The sequence below is a fragment of the Archocentrus centrarchus genome, chromosome 19 (genome assembly GCF_007364275.1).
Source record: "Archocentrus centrarchus isolate MPI-CPG fArcCen1 chromosome 19, fArcCen1, whole genome shotgun sequence".
Lineage (NCBI taxonomy): Eukaryota > Metazoa > Chordata > Actinopteri > Cichliformes > Cichlidae > Archocentrus > Archocentrus centrarchus.
In genome coordinates this window covers 18,698,752-18,718,871 of record NC_044364.1, presented here as the reverse complement: position 1 = coordinate 18,718,871, position 20,120 = coordinate 18,698,752, and the positions used below count along the sequence as shown (strand labels likewise).

General features: G+C 41.6%; 2 protein-coding genes across 3 annotated transcripts; both read right to left on the bottom strand.

Moving 5' to 3' along the window:
• Positions 1-3,468: 3,468 nt before the first annotated feature.
• On the bottom strand, positions 3,469-10,478 carry arf2b (ARF GTPase 2b). Of its 2 annotated transcripts, none has more exons than XM_030754440.1 (5): positions 10,343-10,478; positions 9,156-9,313; positions 8,195-8,305; positions 5,600-5,724; positions 3,469-4,069 (listed from the first exon to the last, which is right to left on the bottom strand). In XM_030754440.1, exons 2-5 carry the CDS (start codon positions 9,301-9,303, stop codon positions 3,908-3,910), a joined length of 546 nt encoding a protein of 181 aa, XP_030610300.1. In that variant the 5' UTR covers positions 9,304-9,313; positions 10,343-10,478; the 3' UTR covers positions 3,469-3,907. The 2 variants fall into 2 exon arrangements, with proteins under 2 accessions (XP_030610300.1, XP_030610301.1); XM_030754441.1 differs by lacking the exon at positions 10,343-10,478 and adding an exon at positions 10,102-10,249.
• A 2,643-nt stretch (positions 10,479-13,121) lies between these two features.
• LOC115797892 (mitogen-activated protein kinase kinase kinase 14-like) lies at positions 13,122-19,407 on the bottom strand. The gene is given in 10 exon segments (XM_030754436.1): positions 13,122-13,286; positions 13,623-13,723; positions 13,804-13,924; positions 14,379-14,485; positions 15,015-15,569; positions 16,142-16,292; positions 16,368-16,531; positions 18,145-18,249; positions 19,306-19,362; positions 19,365-19,407. Coding segments are annotated over 10 exon segments (1,569 nt in total).
• Positions 19,408-20,120: the final 713 nt, after the last annotated feature.

Here is a 20,120-nt window from a genome sequence, read left to right as displayed (position 1 = left end):
ACATAAAGCAATCACTGAGAATTACACCTGAATCCAGAATAATAATAAAGCAGGGTGCACTCAGGTAAAGTGGGGAAATCTATTTTGCAGGTTTTATGATCAGATTGGTAGTTATACCCATAGATAGATACAGATATAGATAAGGTGGCTGCCTTATCCTGATTGTAGTTATTTTTCAACCGTTTGGGGAATTTTAAGTCCTTTTGCAGCCGTTTCATGTCGTGTTTTAATCCTTTTATGGCTCTTTTTATTTCTTTGTGTCACTTCACATCTTTAATTTTTTATCTCTTTGTAGAAGGTCTCCTTTTTATACATTCATGTCATTTTGCTTCCCTTTGTTATTAATTTTCCTTTTTGTCTCTTTGTGGTTTTTCTTTTTTAAACATTGAGGTAATTTTTATGCCTTTGCAGCTGTACTGTGTGTATCCTCGTGTCACTTTGTGATCATTTGCTCCTTTTTGTCTGTTTTGTTTCTGCATTTTGCATCTCTCTGCACATTTTGCATGGATTTGTGCAACCCAGCTTATGTTGTTTTGCATTACTTTGAAGATATTTTGCATCTCTTTCGGCTGTTTTATGTCTCTTTCCAGTATTTTGCGGCTCTCGTTCGCCTATTTGTAGCATTCTGGTGCAACTAGAAGAGCAGGAATGATCGTTATCCTTTTGCTGTCTTTGTAGGCCTTTGTGGTACCAAATTATTATTTTACGAACAACAAAACAAAGATAGACCTTTGTTGGTTTAACATTGTAAGTCACTGACGTGCCATCCTCCTTTACCTGGCAGTGTCGGTCTTTTCTTTGAACTCTGTTAAACGTTTTGGTGTATTTTAAATAGTGAGCGTTTGATTTTCACTTCATCAATATTTCTCAATCAAGGTTGAACTTTTTTAAAGATATCTGAACAAATCATCTTACAGATTTTATAACCCACTAATCAAGAAAATAATAGGTAGATTAACTGATGAGAAAAATATTTATTGTTTTGTATACATTAGTTTTTATTCTATTGTTAATTTAACATCTGGGCAGGAACCATGAATAAAATCTAGGGTTTTTTTTCTGTATCATATAAACTAATAAAAACGCTCCGTTTACATCATCAAACATTCATCACTGATTTAGTTATTTTTCAGCTTTACTAATGATTCAATCTCCCTGTTTGATAGTTTGATTCTTCCCCAGCATGGAGTCAGACGTAGCTCTGCAGCTCTGACTGTGGACGTTTGTCTCCCCCTACAGGTCAAAGCTGGAAGAGAAACTGCTGATTGAGCCTTAATGTTCAAAGTTTAACCAGCAGTTTAGTCCTGGTTACTTTTTCCCGCACTGCTCAGCCTGTGGGGAGAAAAGTTGGAAGGAGGCGTTCAAAGACCAACATTATTATTTCATGAAACAATTTATAATTAAACTTAGAGGGAACGTTAGCCTCTGCTGGGTCATTTTGCAAACTTATGCCTTCACAGTAATTTGACAGGTTGGGAGTTATATGCAGGAAGTGAATTTATTAAATCTCTTCTTCTTCTTCTACTGTTCCCAGACAGAACTTGTATTTCTTGACAGACTGTTGAGCATTTCTGTAAGTTACTGTTGAAAATATTATACTAAACTATACTGGGATGTCTCCTTTGTATCCTCCTGACATAAATATTTAGGTGAAGTTGTACTCTGGAGAACAGACTGCATGGAAGAATGAACTGTCAGTCAAATGCCCAGTTCCATATTTTCATTCTTGGACTCTTCATGACCCCAGAGTCCAGCATAATCCACATGTTGTCTCATATTGGACCTTATAGTGCCTCTCAGGTGGCAGCCCCTGCCAGTTTACACCAGCTTTCTTTTGATTGGCTGCCCCTCATAAACAAGAGGTTTGAACAGCAGATGGGTGGAAGCTTGTGTTAGTGCAAAAAGCTATTTTTGGGCTGCTCCCTGATTCACCACAGGAGGGTAGCTCCAGGTATTTGATTTGGCTTGATGCCCTTCCTGAAACAACCTCAAAGAACGCGTCTCTTCCCGGGATCAACCAGGGATGCTTGGCTTGTTTGCTGAATGTGTAAACTGCAACACTATGGAGCCACGTGGAGGAAAAACCAAAAAGCTGACTGAACCCTGAACTTTCACAGTAATGCACACACACTGCCCTCTTTATAGCAAACGTGTTTAACCCGAGCATCCACCACTGTAACATATGAGAGAAAATAAAGACCCTCTCCAACAGGTGTTGGATCAAATCATGTTTATTAATGTGTTCAGGAAATCCCCACAGAAACAGTTTATAGGGGAACTTACAGATTTACAATCATTCTTGACAGAAGTGCCAGCTCTAACCCCCATGGTTCAACACTGAGGACGACCAGCTAACTGCACACCCATTCCCCTCAACAGGTCTACCACCAAGTCCTTCCAACTCACCGACGAGCCTCCGACAGAGTACTTGCTGCGTTGGTCTTTTCAGCCTGCGAACGCCCAGACAGCTGAACTTCATGTCTGGACCGTTCACAGTTAAAGAGAGCCTTCATTGTTTTGTTTTTTAAAATGTATTTTTTTATCTTTTTTTGGTGCCAATCCTTCATCCCGACCAGGAAGAAAAAAAAAAAGCGATCACACACAGCTGGGATGCTTTCAGAGTTTCAAAATAAAAGTGCCAACCGTTGGTGAGAAGAGAAAAACTCGTCTGAGGCCCTCGAGGATACACTTTCTACTTCCATATACAGGATTTGTCATACTGCTCAAATGCATTTGGTTCAGCAGTCAAAGTACAAATAGAAATGCTAAAACTAGTTACAGAAAAAAAAAAAAAAAAAAAAAAACATGTAACATTTCTTTAAAGGAATAACATGTGAAGCCTGTGAATGTATCAGGACACCTGCCTCAGTCTGAAGTGTGCAAAATGTCCAACACCTTGTATCTGACATGGAAACACTGAAGGTCATCTCAAAAAAATGAAAATCCGAATTTAATCCCAAGATTTAAACGCCGGCAACCCAAAGATAAGAACTGCATATTCTCGGAGATTTGAATTTAAAACATTTCTTCTTTTGTGCTTCACGCTCTCGCTTAGTGGTGGGAGGGGAGAAAGGTAGTGTTCACTGGAGAACCATCGCTAAGAATAATCTGTTATATTCCAATATAATAATAATAATATTAATAAAACCAACAGCATGATTTTCAGATGACACCAGAATGACCGAGGATGGGAATTTCTATTTTCTTCTTTTTTTTTTTTTTCTGGGGGAGGGGGGGGGTCCCCCATTTGCTTCGACCTGATACAGGTTAAGATGCAATTTACTGAATCTCTTGGTGGGTTTGCGGTTTCAAAAATCAGGTTAAAATGAACATCTAAGCACTGAAGGTGGGCATTTCTAGTCGATATAGATATATTCTACAGGGAGGAGTGGGGTTGCACCCTTGCTCTTTCTTGCCGTATGAAAACCATGCTTCCTCTGGAGAGTAAGGGCAGGGGAGAGAACGGGAACAGGTGGGGGAGCCGTGCAAGACTGAGATTAGGTGGGGAGGAGGGGGCAGGCCGAGCGGGGCAGAGGCTGAGTTTGGTGGATGGAGAGAGAGGGGCTTGAAAACCAGACTGCTGATTCCACAGGAGGTGTGTAAAAGGCACGCCAGGGTTACTCCCAATCCCAGCCAGCATACACAGAGACGCCTTCACACCCACACACCCACACACACACACAGGCACACAAACCCACACACACACACAAGCAGCACAGGCTAGAGCCCCAATAGTACTGACGAGGAAGAGGAGAAAGCAGGAGGAAGTTGTTGAAAGAAAGAGCCGGAGCAGAGGAGTTAGAGGGGCGCAGAAGGGGGCCTGGATCCGGTGCTGCCGCTGTGTCAAAACAGAAAAAAAAAATAAACAACAAACAAACAAAAAAATTTTCAAAACTGCTGGAATGGATCATTTCTGGTTCTTCAGCTGGTTGGAGAGCCAGTCGAGGCCCTCGTACAAGCCGTCTCCGCTGGTGGCACAGGTGGCCTGGATGTACCAGCTGCGCTGGCGAAGGGCGTGCAGGCCCAGCTTGTCTGTGATCTCTGCAGCGTTCATGGCGTTGGGGAGATCCTGGAGGGCAAGAAGTGAGTTATGATGCAGTTCTGACCATTTTTAAACATCTGAACCACAAATCCCATGTTTTCATCAACAGTACAGTTACAGGTCTGAACAGTGAGAACAATGTGGAAGTGCCTTAAACTTACATTCTTTCAATGGCCACTAGGGGGCAACAGCCTATAGAAGTATATGGTAGAACATGCAGCCCCCAGTAAACACTTCGCTGATGAGTTTATGGTCTCAGTCATTTGTTTTCAGGTCATATGAAAGACATTTTCTTTGATCATTCTAAGAACCAGAAAGGATTATCCCATGAATGCTAACTGGCTAATAACTTATAATTTACAATGCTGGTTGCCAACAAGCATCCACTTTCATAGATTTGGCTCCTCACACAGTGGGAGCTCTGCGTGTTAGCTTGAGCAGTGAGGGCTCATGGGAATTATCTTTACCATCATAAGGGCCTGAACACCAAAAGTGCAAAGGCTCTGTTGCAATTAGTCTGCTTATTATTCATTACTGAATTATCCTTAGGAGTAATACTAATTAATGCTTTATATTTTTAGCATTAATATTTTATTTTGTATTGTATCATTTACTATACTGAATTATTAATGTACTAGCTTATGTTAACACTGTTTTTAATACAAATCAATTTCATTTTTGAGAGACTGGGCATGCTCACACCTTTATGAAACTTTGCAGTTTTTGTATTTAATGGGTCCCCTTATCAATAATTTTATTGATTCTCACAAACTGCACACAAGAAAGTCTGCAAAGACGGACCAGCATCCACCAAGATTCTGCAAGCTCCTCGTGCTCAGAAGCTCTTGCTAACCGAACAGATGTGAACTCAATGGCATGCAGACCACTAGATAAAATCTGAATCCGCATCAACCGACAAAGAACCTGCAGAGAACCTGTCCTCAGGCAAACATGCACTCAAACACAGAACCTGTTCTCATAGGCAGAGGAGACAATATGCTGTTTGTTTTTCTCTGCTGTGACATCTAATATCTGTGGTTGGGTCTACTGATTAGCACATTAGTAATGACATGGTTGGAAGAGGGTTTCCCCCCTACCTAATTTTTTGGCCACAGCGGCTTTATTTGCAGTAGAGGAGAGACAGTAATGGGGGAAAGATACGGGAGAAGACATGCGGGAAAATTGCCGACAGGCCGGGACTCGAACCTGCGTCGCCCACACTGCAACGCGGCACATGTATGTGTGACTGACATGCATTGCTACTTTGAATCAAATTTCTTATTTCTTTGGGTTGAAAAATTGAAATACACAATAAGGACACAAGTCAACAAAGTATAAAAGACTGGTGTCATTTCTTTTCTTTTGGGTCATTTTAAATAAAGTTTATATTTCACCCTCCTAACACCCGTTTCTTTTATATTACCTTGTGTTTGAGTTCAGGTTCATCTTGATATCTGAGCATTTTATTATTCAAACCAATTGAGCAGAAAAATAATTCTCAAGTTCATTTTTATGGATGCGAGTGCATCTCTGTGGGGAGCTGAAACACGAGCTCACCTGTTTATTTGCAAAAACGAGCAGCACGGCGTCTCTGAGTTCGTCCTCAGCGAGCATTCTGGACAGTTCCTCCCTCGCCTCGTTCACTCTCTCTCTGTCGTTGCTGTCCACCACGAAGATGAGCCCTGCATACAAAAATACAGCATAAAAAGTGATGACACATCTTCATTTATATTCTGGTTACAAAATATGCTCTCCTGTCTCAGATAAAAAGCTCTGACTTTGTTCCAATAATAATTCAATCTGAACAGGATCCAAGTTGGCCATTTAATAATCCCCAAAGTGTAGAAGTATTAAATACAGAAGCTGATAAACACATCAGTCAAGGTATTTGACAAGTTCAGCGCAGATTAATTTATGACTTAAAGCTGCCAAATCATTTTCAAGTGTCATAAATTATGCGAAAGCTGTATTTTGCAGCTGTATTTAATGACCATGTTAAAAAGCTGCATGCTGATGGATAAAAGAACAGCAGTTTTCTGCCTTGTGTTTTTCTACTTTGATGTTAAAACAAAAATGTAGACAAGGCCAAGAAAATGGAGATGAGTTTGTTCCTTACATTTCCCATGGCTGAAGCACACTTCCTGATCTACATGCCAGCATGTTTGGGGAAATGTTTCATCATCCCTGCAGCACACTAAGTGTGCAAACAGGATGTTTTTATATCCATATAACAGGGGGCGAAGTAATAAAATGCTCAGCCCCAGCCTGTAAGTGAGATCGTATTTGTTTGTGAAGCTAAGCCCACCATCTGCATGCAGAACCACTGACCCGTCTGTTACATTACAGACTCTGTGCTGAGATGTGAAAGGAGCAAAAACAAAGGAATTTCTTCAGGATATGGTGATGATGTTAATTTGGTCAGTTTGTCATTTAGGCAGGCTTTCAGCTGATGGGCCACCATCAAGGACAGGACTGCCTGCAGGTTTTTCCTGGCACAGCTTGACTGTTTGTTAATTTAACTGACAGAAATTTCTGCATTTTTAGGGATACACTGATCTGATATTCGGATCAGATATTGGTTCAAGCTCGTCTGCAAACGCTGGATCAGATTTCCGAGACAACGACCTGGTCAGTTCTACATTGTATGCAGCACACAGGAAGCTAACAGCAAAGAGGTAACTTGGAGGAATTTCACACTTGTACACCACCCAGTTTCTGCGTATGTCTGTAAAAGCTTTTTACTTATTTATGAATAATATGTATTTAAAAAGAAAGCGTGGGGTTTACTAAACTGCAAACTGTGGTCAAATAAAGTCAACAGGACTGAGACGCTAGACACGAGGATGCTTTGGCTTCGTTCTCTATTTTTACTCATGTTTGGTTACAGAGACCTCTTATAAATGTGGCAGCTTGGCAGACGCTGGTTCAACGCAACACTTGTTAAGAAGCCTTTATTGGACTTACGGGAATGCAACTTATTGTCAACCAGATTAATATTATGGTTTTAACAGCTCTGATGAGCCATGTATCAACTCAGTTAAGAAATGTTTTTGTATTGCAGTAATTTCAGGAAGTCAACATTCATTAGCTCTGCCAGAGAACTAATATAACAGACCGATCACTCTCTGGACTTCCTCTTTCATGGGGGCTCGAGATATAGTCCAGAATGAACGGGAGACAATGGGATCACACTTTAAGCATATGATGCACATAGTGCTGAACTACACATAACACACAAAAATGGGTCCTTGTTTCAAAAGTCAAGAACTTCCTGTTAGATTGTCAACAAAACAATTAACTCTTAAGCCATCAACTTCTATTTTGTATACATTTACCATTAGAGTGAAGGTATTGTAGTTCATCACAAAAAATGGTTTCCACACAAGTGGAGTGCTGTCTCTTAAACTTAAGTGAAACAGCAGTATCAGTACATTACAGTCATTCACCTCAACATCCCTGAACATAACACTTCCTTCTTTTACTTTTTTTTTTTTTTTTTGTGGAGTCGAGGATGGGCCTTTGAGGACATCAGGGGCCAGACTCAGATGGTCTGCAGACATTATGTAGCTCAGAATCTTCATCTTTTGGCTTGGAAAAACGACCGGAAGATTTTCTGTCACCTTAATCATAAAATGATTAATACTCAGCACTCTAGCCCAAGCACAAATTTCATTGTATGTTGTAGAAGAAAAACCAAAGAAATTCTGTAGTCAGATGTGCCGTTTGTTGACACTGCATTTTAGATCATCACTGAAATGATTCACACATTCAATTTCACACTCGAGTGCTCAGTATGTGGAAGGTGACAGTCGTTCATCTGATGCATGCAAGGAAACCACAGGATCACTAGTGGCAGTAAAGCTACTAAGTTGGCTTCAATCACAATTAATTTCTGAAGATAAAACTACCATAAAATGTTCAACTGTTGGTTTGTCTACAGCCTGGATCATTACTGACACACGGCAGCATCGGTCAATACACGCAGGAAACGGCAGAGGAGTCACACAATACGCCCTTTGAGAGTGGAACAATGGTGTGTGAGTCACTGGTTGCTTTAAGATCATCCTTTATGCACCAACGAGGCCACCTACGGGCAGAAATGCTCACTGACAAGTGCCAGCTAAGGTAATGCCACAGTCCCCCTCGCCTCACCTTGAGTGTTCTGGAAGTAGTGGCGCCACAGCGGCCTGATTTTGTCCTGACCGCCCACATCCCAAACTGTGAAGCTGATGTTCTTGTATTCTACAGTTTCAACATTAAAACCTGCCAAAAGAACAGAAACACATATGAGTCACTCACTGACAGAAAAGGCTTTGGACAGCTCAATATCAAACACTACATGCAGGTAAAGATTTTTACGATTTCTTTTTTCACTGTTTAAAATAACCAATACAATAAAAAGTGCTTCAAATGTCTTGTTTCTAATCTCACTTGCTTATTTCCCCAAGTCAACATTTCCTGAGACTGTATTTTAATCAAGAAAAAGTCATCATTGACTCATTTTATTGCACATTTTTTATTGGCTTATTGGCCAGTATTGGCCCTGTTGACTGATAATGGCATTCACTGAGTGAGTGCCAATATTTTTGGATGCATCACATCGCTTCTGGTTAAAATAAAAAAGATTTTTGGAAAAAAAAAAAAAAAAGCTATAAGACTTTAAAGTAGATCAGTTACTTTAAGACTGAATCACTTCCCCTGGGACAAAGCAGTAAGTAAACAATAAAAAGAAAGCAAAAAACAAACTTAATATTAGTCTTGGCGATAAATTTCATAACCCAGTGCATCCCTACTAATCAAGAAAGAAATATTAACAGATATTTGAAAGAATGCAAGATCTGATTGCCACACAAACAATTTCTAAAAGAAATCCAAACATGGTCTTCAGAGTTAACATAATCACTAAAAACAGAAATGTACCAGAACTTAGGCATGTATACTGTAAGTGGAGGATAAAAACCTTAAAACAGGTCAGTTTTTTTTAATGCCCGGGACTTTATTTGTCCCCTATAATTTGAGTGGGAAATAAGTAACAACAACCTCTTCTCAAAACAGTCTAAAAATGCAGCTTCTTTAGGGTAACTACAGTGGACTGAGACAGTTATGTCCATACCAATGGTGGGAATGGTGGTGACTATCTCTCCGAGCTTGAGTTTATATAGGATAGTTGTTTTTCCAGCCGCATCGAGCCCCACCATTAGAATCCTCATCTCTTTCTTCCCAAACAGGCCTTTGAATAAGCTCGCGAATACATTCCCCATGGTGACGAAGCTGTGAAAGCAGAGAGAGACAGGGTTAAAGTGGTGCTGCTCAGTTTCAGTGCAGTATGGTGAGAGGAAGTGGACACAGGAAAACTGTATCATGGAGAAAACAGCTGACATCTGAACAAGGTTATCAGTTTTTATTGTTAGTCAGTTCATAATACCACAACCACATTAGAATAGGTCAATGACAGCTGTATATGTGGTCGAATAAACGAGGCGCATTGTGTGACATATGAAAGAGGACAGGTTAATTGTTTACTCAAGCTAATGACTGAAGTTCTTATTTATGGCTCTAAGTTACCAGCCACCACTTGCCATCCACATCAGCCATTAACTCCTCCACTACAGGGTTTGTAAAACTTTTGACGTGTCATTTATTTAGCAACAGAAAAATCAAGTTTTAAATCCTGCGGCTACGCTGTTCATCCGTGGATAAACCGAACAGCTAACTGATGAGCCGATAAGGGAGGCCTGTTAAAGCTAAAAAACTGCATTTGCCGCAGGGATCTTATAGTTGAAAGCTAAGGTAATGTTTAAGTTCATATCATTGCGTGTTAAATGCTTAAATACCCTGTCATGTGGACGCGCGGTTACTAGTTTGTGAAAAGTCGGAGTGTCTGGTGTCTTTAGCTGCTAACAAGCACTCGAAACAGGATACTGTTAGCTTCACTAAGGGCGGATGCTTCAGCTAGATGGCTAGTTTTGCTAACATATGCTAGCTAACAATTAGCGGGCAACACAGTTCGTCAACGGTCTAAAGATTACCACCGGTGATAAAACACGTTATTAACATACCGAACAATGACTTGCCGGTGAAGCTGAAGCCCGGGTCACTCGGTGTGACCGTTAAATGAGCTGATATACGGGAGCTCACTAAGCTAGCAGGCGTTAGCTAAATGCCGCGTCACAGTTAAGAAAGAACCCCGTGACGTCACGCTCATCGGAAATTAAAGCGAGTCGCTCGCACCGCGCGACAACCGCCGCAAAATAAATGGTATTACGGGCGAAAAAGAAGCGGTTTTATGTGGGTTATTACCTTTAAAACGACAGCTTCTCGATCTTTCCGTTATCGCTCACTATCACTTCAAAATGGCGTCTTGCGCAACCAGGGAGACACCGGCGTACGGACACTTCCCACTATCACGCCGTGTCCAATCGTAGCACGTATGGTGTAACTGCGAACCCGCCCAGGCAACCGCGCGATCCAATCAGCACGTCGGCAGAGCCCTGTGCGCACAGTGCACAAAATGTCGAGGAAGTGAGCCGTACACAAGTTTATTCAAGTTTCAGACACTGAGGAGCGGCCAGCGGGGCCTCCCGAGTTATTACTGCTGATGAAAAAATGACTGCAGGGAAACACAGGATGGCCGCAACAGAGACAAATAATGACAATAACAATGGAATGATACAAATGACCACAAAGAGACACAAAAAGCACACAGAACAAACAAAAGACTGCCAAAACATCCTAAATGGCTACACTGGGCCATTAAGAAACAGAAATGGTTAAAGGACATCTAGAAGCTTGTTCCTCAAACACCGAGCTTATCTGAACCACAGGGCATTGCTATAGACTGTATATAAATGATGGACACAGCCACCGTGACATCACCCGTTGATTTGTGAAGTGCTGTTGGCTCCAGATGAATGTTTTTGCCATTGCATCTTAGTATTTTGAAAAGTGGACACTGCAGGTCCACTGGCTGCCAACTTATGATTAAGAAGTCATTAGCCAAGGAGGCAAATTGATGTGTTTACTGAGGTCACAGAAAAAGGAAGGAGAAACTAATGAGTCGCCCCCTTCTGGTCTTTAGAAAGAATGCAGATTTAAAGCATGTCCACATCAGCTTCACTTTTTAAACCTGGCCTTACAGCAGCAACAACTTTAGAAAAACATTTTTTTTTAAGTAATAATAATAAATTATTGGGCAAAAAAAGTGTGTATAATTACGTTCTGTTATTTTTTTATTCTGTTATTTTGAATGCGCCCCAGTTTCCTGAAACCTCTCTGACATGAATCTCTCTCATCTTAGTCCAGCTGAAGCATTTCAAATACAAAAGGTAATAGCTCCTAATATTTAACGCCTAGAGTGAAATATTTTTGTACACCCTTCATGGCCACATGTAGAATACAGTTTCAAAATGAGTAGAAGACAGCAGCTTCTTTGCCCTGGAGTCTTTTTTTTTATTAGGATATAAAATGTCAGTTACATTCAAGTACTAAGATCTTCAGTCTTGTGCTGTATGTGGAAAACATTATTTTAAGCTGCTTCATGCCATTTAAACTCTAAAATAAAATAAGAGACACAAACTCTCTCTTCCACATCAGAAAGTAAACAGAGATACTGAAAACTGATTTATTTTCCCTAAAGGTGCAGAAAGGAAAAAAAAAAAAACTGGAGCAATACACACTAAAAATATACAGAAACAGTTTAACCTGAATATAGACATTTTAAGATTTTTTTCATATACTCAAGGAGCACTTTATTAGGGACACCTGCGTATTCCTGCAATCATGCGATACCAGTGCAGCAGAAACTCCACCTAAAGCTTCATTTACAGTGACGGCCTTGTTTGCATTTATTCTCATGGCTCTGTCATCAGAAGTGAAACAGAGCTCATCCTGGTGGAGCTTGACTTATACACAATGAGGAAAAGAGATGCGAGTTAAAAACTGAAGGAGTTATGAAAACGAGGGAAACGACATATGTCCACTGTGTCTACTGTGTTAGCATAATGAGCAAGCTAGATACAGTAAAGCCCTATTACGTATTACTGCTGTGCTCATCAATACAGTATATTGTTATTATTTCTGTGAAGGTGCACTTCAGGCTACTGCACAGCTTATGGCATTGATTTAACTGTAAATCAAGTATCAGGCTTTGGTCAGATAACTTTGACATGTGATCAGTTTGTTTGTTTGTTTGTCCTCTTTACCAGTTGTGGGACTTTGCACAAATTTGAAGCGGTTATTTTTCCAGGTCAATCCGTATCTGGAGCCAGGAAATTTTGGAAGGATTCTTTATCATTGTGAGATTGGATATTTTATGTTACATCTACTCAAATGCATATCAAATTGAGAAATGAGAAAATATTGGGAGAAATGGTCTCGGGAGTTCTCAAGAACAAACTCACAAATTGATCCTGCCCTGGCAGAGCTGTGGTGGTAAGCAGTCTCAGACTGCTCCTGATCATAATGTAATCCACTGGATTCAAAAACATCTAAAAAAAAAACAAAAAAAAAACATGTAACCCTAAACACAGAATGGTGAGATCCATAAATATAGCTCAGGTAGCATAAACATAGCAAGGACTGATCTATCTACCTGTAAATGGTAGGTCAGAATCAGCAGCATGAATCCATGAGCCAGCCTTCCCAGGAAGCTGCTGCTGGCAGCGTGATAGGACGGGGAATGTTGTCTAGGTCTCTGTCTGCCGCCGTATTACCAACAATCATGGTTTGAACACCGCTGCCTATACTGGCCAAATGCAGCGTCCAGTTTAACAAGGTCATTTTAAAGGTGATTATATAAACAAGAGAGTGAGTTCAGTGGTCGCCCTAACCTGAAGGTCTGAATCCAGAAGAACACCTCTGGGATGTGATCAAACAGGAGGTAAGCTGAGGAAGGTTCTACCTGAACTCAATACGGTGTTCCTAATAAAGTGCTTGGTTAGTCTTTCTTTACCTGTGTTTAAGCCACTTCTTCTGTCAAAATGTTCCTTTACATTAGTCTCGTTGAACTTTATGTAAAGAAATCAGAATGAGTGTGAACAACCAAAACAAGAACGGAAAACAGTGGCAGAAATTGTCCGTCTCATTCTCGAAGTTCGAGCTTGCCGTCTCTGACCCTCCACCTCCAGCGCTGGCATCTGTCAGGAGCAGGAACACAGTGGAGCCACAGACCAGACTCTCTGATCTCTTGTTCAAAGGACACCGTCTTCCTGTCCAGAGTCTCCAAAGTGAAGGTTTTCCCTGAGATCTGAGTGACAGATGGAATTATTCATTTGGCTTCTGACTGGGTATCAAACCTTAACACCAACTGAAATTCTTCTGCAGCACAGTGTATCAAAAAGTTACTGCTGAACTGGTAAGAGTCATTTAGTTGACTTATTCTTTGATTAAACAGAGACAGATTTAAATCTAAACTTCCCCAGTTTTGTTCTATAAGTATACTTCAAGATGTTTCACTTTCTGTTCTGGAAATAAAGGGAAAAAAAGCAAACAAAAATACACTTTGAGGAAATAGAACAGAAACCTCAGCCTGATGCACCACCACATCTGAACAGTTTCTGGACATCTTAAAACCCTCTCATACCTGATCACTAATTCCTATGGCAACATGGCCCACTTTGATCCGCCTGCGTTCACGTATCCTCAAACACTTGCCCTGGACGTCCTCTATCCAGATATCAATGCCTGCAAGTGTCAGAGCGTTAGAAAAATTCTGAAAGCAAGCGGTGATCGATCAGCACAGTGACGTCTTCCTGCCGTCTTACCCTCAAAGCACTGTGAGGATGGCTGGCTGGCTGAAACTGACCACTCCAAGCATGCATCTGTTTGACTGTTGCAGGAGGAAAAGACACCAGAACTGAGGTCGTCAGATGAGTGATCAGAGTCCTAAAAAAAAATGCAAAGAACAAATTTACTTTTGTTCTTTTTTTTTTTTTTTTTTTTTTTTTTTTTTTTTTTTTTTTTTTTGGAGACACAATGCACATTTTTGTCATCAGCAGACATGATGCACACAACATTTACTGTATGTAAAAGATGCATACAGCTTTCTGGTCTCAAAATACAAGCCAGTGAAGAAGTACTGTAAGTAAAGTGGGTTGCAGAGTGGCCTGCGGGGCAGGTTGCACTTCAGGGTGAGTCTAGCTTGTGACTGACAGGTCAATGCTGTGTGAGCCTGTTTCTCAGTTTGACAGTCAGACTCTCACTATGTCTAGTTTCTAAACACTAAGATGCAGATGGCGAAATCACTCAGTTCAAAGTTTCAAAAACAGGAAATTACAAACCAGCGAGTGACGACACTGTGGCTGCATCCATCTTTCACACACAGTGTATGGATACACACCTTGTCTGAGGTATCTATCGGCGATGTGTCTGAGCAGCTGAAACAGGATGGTGGGTCATCTCGAGGTTCAGGGGACGGGGTCTCGATTGTGGCACCTTTAGCTACATCTAGTAGGGGACAACATGTTAACAGTTTCTGTTATTAGCAAACTCTGGGGCCAAGCTTTGAAAACTCTAGCTGGCTTTGGAAGGAAACCTCTCTTCTTTTGGGCTCCGCTGTGTGATGCAAGCCATGTTAGCTCCAGTCCCTTTAAGCCAGCTTCGTTCTGACTAGCTGCACCCATATACAAAGGTTTGGAGAGCACGTGGGTGGGGCTCATGGAGCTGTGTACCTCAGATGATTATATTAAAGATATCCTGTCTCTGTGACTCCCTGAAACGGAGTATTTAGAGCAGCCTGGAGCCTGAGCTTTTAGCTCACGTGGATTACTTGTTCATAAACTGACTTCATTATTTCAAGCTTTGGCTGTGTAACTGCATACAAATGTATGTGACAGAATATAAGAAAGAGGATAATATGTGTGCATTTAAAGTATTTCTTTGGCACAAAGAAAACAAGTTCTGTAATCTCATCTGAGTAAAATTTGAAATAATATGATTATTGAAGTAATACCGCTGCTGGGTTTTTGTGACTCACCATCTCTGAGGTACTCCAGTTCTGCTTCTGATCCCCACAAACTGTCATTTGTCTGCTGACTGTTTTGCAGCAAAGGGAAAAGGCCTCGGAGAGCATGAAGATACTCCGTGGACTCAGAAGAGTCCCACTCTTCCTCCTCCTCTTCATCACCTTCCTCTTCCCAATCCCCTTCATAGTCCCTCTCAGTTTTCAGCCACTTCTCCTGAATACATTCCTCCTCTCCCATGTATATATCTACCTCTGAATCAGACCCGCTCTCCCAGTCTTTTTCATCGGTGATGTAATCATCTCTCAGTGATTTTGGCTCAGAGTCCCACTCCCCAGTTAAGCAACATGTCTCCAGCTCTGAGACACCTTCTGACCAGTCATTGCTGTCCTCATCTACTGCTGTAGTTCTCCAAGGGCTCACCCAGTACATAGAAGGTGCTGAGACAGTATGTGATGGTTTATTCTGGATCTGATGGGACAAAGAGCAGGGAGTGTCTTCATTCTGGTTCTGGCCACAATACAGTTTTTCACAGGCAGTTTTCATGGACCAAGAACTCAGACCTCCAACTGTGGAGAAAATATTCATTTGCAAGGTCACAATATGTGTGAAATACTTGGCATTCAGAGACAGTTAAGACCTTTCTTTGGCAACAAAGTGGATTTGGAGTGCCTTAGGGCTCAGTGCTATTTTATTTATGCCCTAGAGGGCATGTCTCTCTCCCCTCAGCCCTAACAGCAGATGACTGCCCCTCCCTGCGCCTGGATCTGCCGGTGGGTTCTTCCTGTCAAAAGGGAGTTTTTTCCTTCCCACTGTCGCCAAGGGGGCCATTTTCACTGTTGGGTTTTCTCTGTATTATTATAGGGTCTTTACCTTACAAATTAAAGCAGCTTGAGGCTTTCACTAAGGGCTGTGAATGCTGGTACAGTACACTCTTTAAAGAAACTTGTTTCTCTTTGTGGGCCATGATTTCACTGCTCTCATTTAAAACAGATTTTATTTACAACTCTTTAATTTTGCTCACATTTTTTTTTTTTTTTAATGATGCAAAGCACTGTGTAACCTTTGTTTGAATAAGTGCTCAGTAAAAGCACTGTATACACTGGGATGATTATGAGATGAATTTATGATGTGCATCGACCTGCTCTGAGGGCCTTGGTGGTTTTCCTCCTCAGCTCATTTGCTGATGCTCTTCTTTCGGGGTCCTTCTGGAGTCCGGCCCTGAACACTTTGGCTGTGAAGTTGTTGCAGTTGGATGGCACCTCCCACAGAGGCGGAGGCTCGTTGACAATCTAACAGATGAAATATATAAGTGTCAGTTTGTCCCATCCAGTATCTGACAACAACAGCAAAGAAGAGATCCTCACCTGGAGACACAGTGGATGGGAATAGTAACGTATCCATGGCTGGCATCCATTGAGCATGTGCAGTAGCATACAACAGCTGCTCCACACATCCGCCTTGTTGCAGGGTTGATCCCCTCGTGCCACTTCTGGGGCCATGTGGGTCTCTGTGCCAGGGAATGCAGCTCCTACATTGACAAACACTAAATGAATTTTTTTTATCTCTAAATTTTTTTTTTTTATCCCATTTAAAGAATAACAATCCAATTCCTACTACTTATCCAAAGACATACGGTAATAAATGCTAATGTTTGTTTCCATGGACTGTGTCAGTTTGTTCAAAGCTAACCAGTTTTACATGTGAGAGGCAGTTTGCCTGCCATGCGGCTGTAGAGGTGAAAATATGTCCAACACTTTGGTTAATAACTGAATACTCGGAAGACTGAGGCAAATGTTTGCATATTCGCATGCTAGGCTAAGGACGTTGCACGATATCTCCCAAAGACATGAATGTTTGCGAGGCTAAAAGATGATGCTGAAAGACAAATTTATTCAGTGCACACTTCTTATGAAAAGGCAATTCAAAGTGCTTTACATACACAGCATTAACATAAGAAAAGAATAGCAATAAATAGGAATAAAATAGAACATAAAAATGCAAATTAAAATAATAGAAACGACAGATGGCACGATGATTTATGAGTGCAGTGCAGGAATGTTTTTTGAAGTCTAGGAGATAACTAGAAATAGCTCAAACTCTAACAATCTGACTGCTGTTTTTGGTCTGGATGAGCAGAAATCGGAGGTGTCTTAAAGTGCGTTGTGAAAAAGACCATTACAACAAACCCACCTGCTGAAATAAAATCATTCATGAACCGTGGAAGCTTCAGGATAGAGCACTGATGGAGTTTGGCCCACACTAGAGCCTAACAGTCAGGATGTCTCCAAATAATCAGTTTTAAATCTTCACAGTAAAGTTCAAGAAGAATCAATTTGTCACATTTAATTAGATTTTTCTGTGTAATCGTTTTAATCAGGCTCAGCCAAGCGCAAACAGTGGAACTAATTAAGTAAAAAACTCAAGGGCTGAAAAATAAAGCCAGCAGTTCCTCTAACGGCCACTTGAGACTCCTCATAGACTCTAATAAACTCCACCTGTACCGCAGAAATAAACATGTTTACAGCCTGATGCAAAAAGTGATTTTGGCTTCAGAGGATAGTTTCTCCTTAACATCTCTGTGTGTGTGTGTGTGTGTGTGTGTGTGTGTGTGTGGGGGGGGGGGGGGGGGGGGGGGGGGGGGGGTTAAGTCATCCATGAAACATTAGCTGTCAGTGGGCTTCATCTCAGCTAACTGGTGTTACTAAACTGGACCTCTTAATTGTGTTTGAGCTGTAGGAGCCTTCTGGTGGATTGTTAATGGAATTATTTGACAAAGAATATGACTTCCTGTGAGGCACAAACTGGGCAAAATTCTAGTGGTTCATTGGTCTGTTACTTCCAACCTCGGAACGAGCTCTGCTGTCAAAATGATAGAGATGAAAAACAGCTGACGCAGAGGTGCAGATCTTTAGCTGCTCTCAAACCACTTCAATGACGATAAAGTTAATGCAGTTTTTCTATTTGTTATCATAATGTAGGTGCTGATGAAGATGAGTGACCAGGAGGGAAATGAACTGTTTGCTGAAGGTTTGTGCTCATTTACTTGACAGTTTCTTGGGATTTATATTCATTTATGTATCGTTTGCTAATTGTTTGCTAATTGTGCTCCAGTTTATTGCAGACGTTTGAGGATCAACTTACCCCTGAATGTCTTGGTGCTCCATCCGCTGTCATCTAAAGTCTCTGAGAGACCAAAGTCACAAAGGAATGTGTCTCTGCAGTCTGCAGACAGCAGCACATTGTCAACTGGAATAAGATCAACACACAGGATTCAGTGGGACAGCTTGTTTTCATTCGGTGCTCATTATGAAACAGTTGACTGAGAAGCAGGAGGCTGTCAGAGGCTGTCAGAGGCAGTCAGAGTGACGGGTGCACAGGGGGCTAAAGCCTGAACAGCTGTCTCAAGGTAGATTAAGGTACCATCTCCAAAAAATAAAGCACATAAAGTTTTTCCCCATCTGATATGATGAGATTTGATGGATCTATGATGAGTGAAGCTTTTAGAAATGAACTCAGAGCACAATGGAGGGGCCTGATGTGAGCAAGCCCCCTCCTGCTCAATCCTATGAGCAGGGATTACTGAGGGTTTAGGGGTGAGGTATCAGTTTAGGATTAAGTACGATCACAGGGAATGCTAGCTGACAGCAGAACCACCAGCTTGAGGCTTTACTGGGCTCCCTTCCCTGTAAGTTCTGCTGATTATATGAAATCCCTGCAGACAGAGGTGCTGTGGGGTCTCACAGCAAACTCGGGGGACAGTCTGAAACACTATAGAATGTGGCTGTGAATTCTCGATAGGCAGCACTGCTGCTGACACCTGGATTTTTCACCATTTGTGGGCAGGAAAGTAAAAATAGCACTGACATATGTAACTTTAATAAGGCAGTGTCAATTCACAGAACAACACGACCTTCGATTTAGAGTCATGTTTGTTTCCAGCTGAAAACTGTGAATCCAATATTCATCTTCTTTTAGCTCCACCAACTAATCTGAATCTCTGTTTGTTAAACGCTCCACTGTGTCTGAAAAGAGTTCAATTCATGGGCTATAAAACCAAAATAACTCGCAGAAACACACTGAAATTCAAAGCTGGGTAATAATTACCTACATGTAATTACAAATGCGTACCTTATTTATGATGCTCCATTTATTTTTATTGAGCTTTGCACCTCTATTTATCCACCTGCTTCTAAAAATGAAGTGTGCTGCACAGGCATGAAGAGGCACGAATAGCTGAAATCGCCACAGGTTGCAGAATCTCTCAGGTTGGGTGCAAAAATGAGCAGAAACACAAGAACGCACCTTTGACATCCAAGTGAAGCACCCTTCTGTGGTGCAGGTGTTCCAGCGCCCCCAGTGCTGATGAAGGTAATGCAGGGCCAGATCTTCAGGTAGGCAGGTCATCTCCTTTAGAAGCTGGGCCAAACAACCTGATGGGATTTGGGAGAGTGTGATTACTCCTTCAGAGTGCTCAGATTGCTTTTACAGTGCATTTTACTCAGTTTACCTGACTTCAGGTCCATGAAGAGAACAACGTTTAGCCCCTCCCTTACAGCCCCGAAGAGCTCCACGACTCGAGGGGAGTTCAGAGCACTCCATGTGCTCACCTCCTCGCTGCTGAAATGACTCAGTGGGATCTGAGGGGAATGGACAACAATGAGCTGAATCACAGAAAACAGTTTAAATGAGCTCAGCATGTCACGGCCCAGGAGCTTCAAACCTCTCGGGTGAAGCACATCTGGATTTTAATGACTGACTCAATGTTGCTTGGCTTACCCTCTTGGCAGCACATTTGAAGCCAGTGCTTCTGTCACGAATGCAAAACACATCTCCATATGAGCCGTTCTGGATGTGATGAAGGACTAAGTACTCCTCTCCCTCCCTGTACTGACAACTGCTGGGCTGGAGATGCTTACAGAAACAAAGGGAGGAAAAAGCTCAATCAGACAGCAGATGTTGCGTGAGGTGATGAGATGTTTGGTGTCAGTTATAAAAGAAATTGGAGGCTTCTCAACTGGGCTGCAGTTGAGAAGCCTCCAACGTTACCGCCTGCTCAGGTTCTGGCATCATTTGTTACTAAAGTAACAAATAAGCCGGCCACACTGAGACTGTTCACA

Excerpts from the sequence above, each read along its gene's own strand:
- arf2b (XM_030754440.1), bottom strand. The coding sequence starts at position 9,303 with ATGGGGAATGTATTCGCGAGCTTATTCAAAGGCCTGTTTGGGAAGAAA. Across the intron at positions 8,306-9,155 it reads CACCACCATTCCCACCATTG|GTTTTAATGTTGAAACTGTA; the intron begins GTATGGACATAA and ends TTCTTTTGGCAG. Across the intron at positions 5,725-8,194 it reads CTACTTCCAGAACACTCAAG|GGCTCATCTTCGTGGTGGAC; the intron begins GTGAGGCGAGGG and ends TTTTGTATGCAG.